This window comes from Gossypium hirsutum, chromosome D02 (assembly GCF_007990345.1).
Source record: "Gossypium hirsutum isolate 1008001.06 chromosome D02, Gossypium_hirsutum_v2.1, whole genome shotgun sequence".
Lineage (NCBI taxonomy): Eukaryota > Viridiplantae > Streptophyta > Magnoliopsida > Malvales > Malvaceae > Gossypium > Gossypium hirsutum.
The window spans coordinates 20,914,495-20,919,852 of NC_053438.1; the positions used below are offsets into that span (position 1 = coordinate 20,914,495).

The following is a 5,358-nucleotide window of genomic DNA, read 5'->3' on the forward strand; positions in this document are numbered from 1 at the left end:
GTCATCTTCCTATTGCATCGGTATTTTCAGCTACTTTCTACAGGTTGGCTACGTTGATGCCAAGAATGGGGGGGGCAGCAAGTCGACCAGATTCAGGCGGGGCATGTGTTTGTCGAACATGTGAGGGATGCAATGGTCGTAAACCGTCGGTTGGCGAGGTCAATGAACGTGGAAATATATTCACGACGACTGGAAACGTTTCGAGTTATTGAGAACATCGGTCGTCGAACTAGGTCATACGGAGTTGATATCTAGAACAGACAGTGCGAGTGCAGGAAGTTCGAAACACTTCATTATCCCTGTGCGCATGTCGTGGCAGCGTGTGCTAAAGTCAACCTTGATGCTGAACAATATGTCGATGATGTGTACACGCTGGAGCGCACATTACGTGTCTAGGAGAATGAGTTCCCCGTCCTGCCGGACCTATCTACGTGGGAGGTGCCGCCGATCACTTTCGAGCTTCTCCGAGATGCAGGGCTACGGAGGAATCCAAGAGGTCGTCCGCAGTCAAGCAGAATCCGTAATGAGATGGACATTAGGGAGAAATCTAACGGAAAGTGTTGTGGAATATATAGGTTAAGTGGTCATAGCCGGAATAAATGCCCTAACCGAAACTTTCATGTCGGGCAGTCGTCGGGATCAGGGCGAAATTGAGCTAAAGTTATAAAATATTTATGTATATTGTTATAAAAGATAATTTTAAGATTATATCGATTTTTTTTATTCGGCTTATGCTTACGCTTAAATTGTATCCAAATTGTAACATTACCATTTAAATGTTAAAAAAAACCATGTGAGCGTTGTGGAATTCTTAAGACTATATCGAAAATAGAGGCATTCATCATTTGATTGAGCTTTAATATAATGAAAAAAGTCGTGGCAATGGATATTTATACATAAAATTCAGAAGTAAGCAATAACTAAAATACAAATATGCCGTTTTATGGAAAAAGTGCATTAAACCCCTAAATTTAATGGTTCGATGGTGTTATCCGGGGGGTATACCTACGCGGAGGTCGACGCTCACGGCCTGGGCGATGACTAATATCCTCATCGTCCGCAGGTGGGGGCGTGGAAAATGTAGAGGAAAGGTCCTGTTGCTCGTTTGCCGCCGACGAACTTGAACCATCATGAGTCCTATAATGCTGCGAATACGTGTCGGACGGGCCGGGCATGTCGTACTGCGGCCGGGGGGATCCAAATAGTTCAAAGTCGTAGGCGTATTCGCCCTGTGCGAAGCTCGGATAATATTCACCGCCCACCGAATTCAGACAATAGCCATGTGAATCTATATTTAACTGTGATTGTCCGGGGTCTGGCTGGGGGTCCTGCTCGGGCTTTGCCTGTTGCGGAGAATAATATGCCATCGGCTTCGCATCCAGCGCGCTTGCTGCGTCCGATCCCCAAACTTGCTGCACGTAGGAGGGATAACAGTCGATTACGCTCCAAGCAAATACGGCTTCCCGCAGCTATGGTACCATTGTGCATACTCCGATGATGGTTGCTGGTCGGTAGCCATAACCATCTGAGGAATTCGGCGCAATTGATCGTTCCACAGTGCGACGTATTTCCGGTGATATATTTCCCAGTCCAATTGAACTCTTCCTCTCTTTGTCAAGCCGTGATCATCTCCCAACTGGCACGGCAGATCCGGGATAGGTTGGATGCACCCAAATTGTCGAAGCACCCGATCGCCGTGATACCACTCGACGACGTTGAAATTTATTATTGGTGTGTTAGTACACCATATGTGGGAATCAACGAGTGCGGACGAGGGTACAACATTTGCAATTTTCGGCCTCCAATACGGCATCCATATAAACTGCATGAGTAATAACATTGTAACGAGTTAGACCGATAGCATGTGAGTAAGATATAGAAATAGAATAGATGTCATTAATAATAGAATAGCAGCTTACCCCTTCCCGGGCATGCTGTTCAATCCTGAGGCGATATATCGGGACATCACTCGACTTCCCGATGCCTGGACGGGTCGTCCACCTACAAAAATAAGTATTCGGTTTAGGGTTGGTAACATTGCCATATATATTATTTGGGACAAATAATGATAATTTGTAATATTTTTATCACCTGAGTGGCAGTGGATACAGATAGGGTTAGTGACTAACGCGTGCCAAAAACGGCATCCGATAAAGCGCCCATGACTGCAGCAGTATGAGGCATCCGCCGATGTCTTTAACTTGCTGCTCTGTCGCCCGAAAAAGCTCCCGGTACAGCGTTGCTAGAACGGCAGAACCCCAGCTGTACAATCTAGCAATGGAGAAATCAGCTAGCAGGGGCAAGTATGACAAATGCACACTGTCGCCGTTTACATCAGGCATGAGTACTGCCCCTATCATATGCATGATGTACGCTCGAGCAACGCACATCAGCTCACCTTCACTGACGGTCGCTGATAATCCACATATTTTGCCTTTTAGCCATGTAAATTTTATGCCGGAAAAATATTTATCACCATCCTCTGGTGACTCTCCTAGGAGTTGATAGCAAACTGCAGCCAGATCCGTGAATGAAGATACTCCTGTTACAGGGCTCCTGTCAATTGGGAGCCCAAGCTGCACTGCAACATCCTCCAAGGTCACCGTGCACTCCCCGCACGAAAAATGGAAAGTATGAGTCTCCGGACGCCACCGCTCGACTAGCGCAGATAATAAATCAAACCGCAAGTCCGAGGACCGGATCATCGCTACTGACCCAAATCCGGCTAGCTCCAGGTACGGCATAAATCGTGCATCCGGAGCTATCTTTAAAGCACTGACACGGCCCCTTAATACTCGGAATGAGTCCTGATAGTGTAAAATTATAGAAAAAATATCACGATAACATAATTTATTTGTATATACTACGTATATCATTTTTAAATAAATAGAACTCCTGATTAACAAATAATAAATCATACCGCGTTATTAGCCGCATCAGATATGTGTCTAATATCGGTTCGTATCAATCGAGCCATTGCGATGCCCGCAAGTTGAAAGAAAAAGTTAGTAAATAAATCTTACTTCGGCTATTTATTCGTATTTTTTTCTTCGCATTTTATTACTTTAAAAAATATCATAATTTCTAATTTTATAATTTTACATTATTTCAGTGCATAATGTTTGAAATTTATTACTCTAGTGTGTTATTTAAATTTTACATTACCCCTGCCATTTGCTCGTATTATTTTCTCGATTTTTATTACTTTAAATAAAAATATATTATTCTCGTATTTTATTGTTTTATATTATTTCAGTACATTTTCTTTGAAATATTTTGTATTAATTATTTCTGAATTTTATAAAAGTTAGTAATACACTCTTACTTCTGCCATTTGTTCGTATTTTTTTCTCCGCATTTTATTAGTTTAAAAAATATCATAAACTTAGTCTTTTATAATTTTACATTATTTCAGTGTATTATGTTTGAAATTTATTAATTTAGTGTGTTAAGGGGGAATAAAAGAAAATAATAAATAAGCAGCGATTAAAAGGTAATTAGCCACATATTTGTGCCGCCTTTTTTTCCCCTCCATCACCTTTTTTTTCCCCTACATCACCCTTTTTTTTCCTCTATTATTTTGGTAAATAAAGAAAAAGTTTATAAAATTTTGGTATTTTTTTTGTAATATTTTGCTAAAAAAGCCGCAATAAACCTTTTCCCCTGTCTTTTGGTCGTATTATTATTTTTCCGATTTTTATTACTTTCAATAAAACTATATTATTTTCGTATTTTATAATTTTATATTATTTCAGTACATTTTGTTTCAATTATTTGTATAAATTATTTCTGAATTTTTTAAAAAAATTTACTAATACACTCTTACTTCGGCCATTTGTACGTATTTTTTTATCCGTATTTTATTTTTTTTAAAATATCATAATTTTTTTATTTTATAATTTTACATTATTTCAATTTATTATGTTTGAAATCTATTACATGTGCATTTTTCGCATTTTTTCCGCATTTTATTATTTTCGATAAATATACAATTCCCGTTTTTCTTTTCGTATTTTATGTTTTCTTAAACATACTTCTTTGTCATTTTACTTTTAATGTTATTTTCCTAAAATTTTAATTTCAAATTCCTAAATAAATTTCATAAAAAAAATCCCTAATCAACATACAATGTACATACCATTATTTTTTTCTTTCTAAACATATTTCATAAAATATATATGCTAAATAAAATAATAAAATAACTATAATGAAATAACATAAACTTTAAATACACAAATATTACAAAAAATTAAATTTATAAATAAAATTACCTTTTTTTTCTTTTTTTTTCCTTCCTTCCCTCTTCTTCTTCTTTTTTTCTCTTCTCCTTTCCTTTTCTTTCCTTCTTTCTTTCTTTTTTCTTCTCTTTTCCTTCTCTTCTTCTTCTTTCTTTCTTTTTTTCTCTTCTCCTTTCCCTTTCTTTCCTTCTTTTTCTTTCTTCCCTCTCATTTCTTCCTTTCTTTCTCTCTTTCTTTCTTTCTTTCCCTCCCCTTCTGCCCCCCACCGACCCCCCTATTATTAACTGGTGCCGCCAATTCCATTGGCGTGACCAGTTAATTGTCACATCGGTTTGACTTTTTTTTGCAAGTTTTTTTTGGTTTTTTTGATATATTTTGGTAAATAAAAAAATTATATATTTTGGTAAATAAAAAAAGTTATAATATTTTGGTAAATTTTTATTTTTTTATAATATTATTGTAAAAAACCCTAATTTTGATTCTACCATCTAGGATATGATGTATTACTTAACAATAAAATTAATAATTTTAATAATAAAAGAACTTAAATATAACTTCAAAATTCTGTTGATTTAATTAGAATATTTTAAAGTTTGAAGACCAATTTAAAATAAGAATCAAAGTTTAAGTACCTCTAGTACAATTTAATCTTAATTGAAATATAAAATATTTATTTTTATATTATAAAAATTATAAATCAAATAAAATTGAAATTTAATTTGATTTAGATAATTAGGATTTTTTAACTTTTAGACTTCAAATTTTAAAAAATAAAATATATTTAAATAATAAATCAATAAGAAATAAATAAAAGGGAATCAAAAGTAAGCCAAAAACTACATTTCCTCAAAAAAAGATAAATTTTCTCCATTTTGTTGCTGAATCCTATTACAATGGAAACTTCTTCAATCCACTTACCAGGGGTGTAGCTATCGCGGTTGGCAGGTACTCGGCCCCTAAAATGAAAAAAAAATTATTTAGGTTCCTTTAAAATTTTAAAAAATTTAAACTTATAAAAATAAAATTACACTTTACAATTCCTAAAACTAATAAAAATCGATTTAATCATTTAAAAACTATAATATAAATATTGAAATGATAAAATTACATTTTTACTATT

The 5,358-nt window shown here is 35.3% G+C and overlaps 1 protein-coding gene across 1 annotated transcript; it reads right to left on the reverse strand.

Moving 5' to 3' along the window:
• Window positions 1-1,438: 1,438 nt before the first annotated feature.
• Window positions 1,439-2,977, reverse strand: LOC107907970 (serine/threonine-protein phosphatase 7 long form homolog). The gene is made up of 4 exons (XM_016835260.1): window positions 2,921-2,977; window positions 2,143-2,807; window positions 1,920-2,001; window positions 1,439-1,822 (listed from the first exon to the last, which is right to left on the reverse strand). Exons 1-4 carry the CDS (start codon window positions 2,975-2,977, stop codon window positions 1,439-1,441), a joined length of 1,188 nt encoding a protein of 395 aa, XP_016690749.1.
• Window positions 2,978-5,358: the final 2,381 nt, after the last annotated feature.

Coding starts and splice junctions, on each gene's coding strand:
- LOC107907970 (XM_016835260.1), bottom strand. CDS start 2,977: ATGGCTCGATTGATACGAACCGATATTAGACACATATCTGATGCGGCT. Junction 2,808..2,920: donor CTGATGCGGCTAATAACGCG/GTATGATTTATT, acceptor TTACACTATCAG/GACTCATTCCGAGTATTAAG. Junction 1,823..1,919: donor AACAGCATGCCCGGGAAGGG/GTAAGCTGCTAT, acceptor TTACTCATGCAG/TTTATATGGATGCCGTATTG.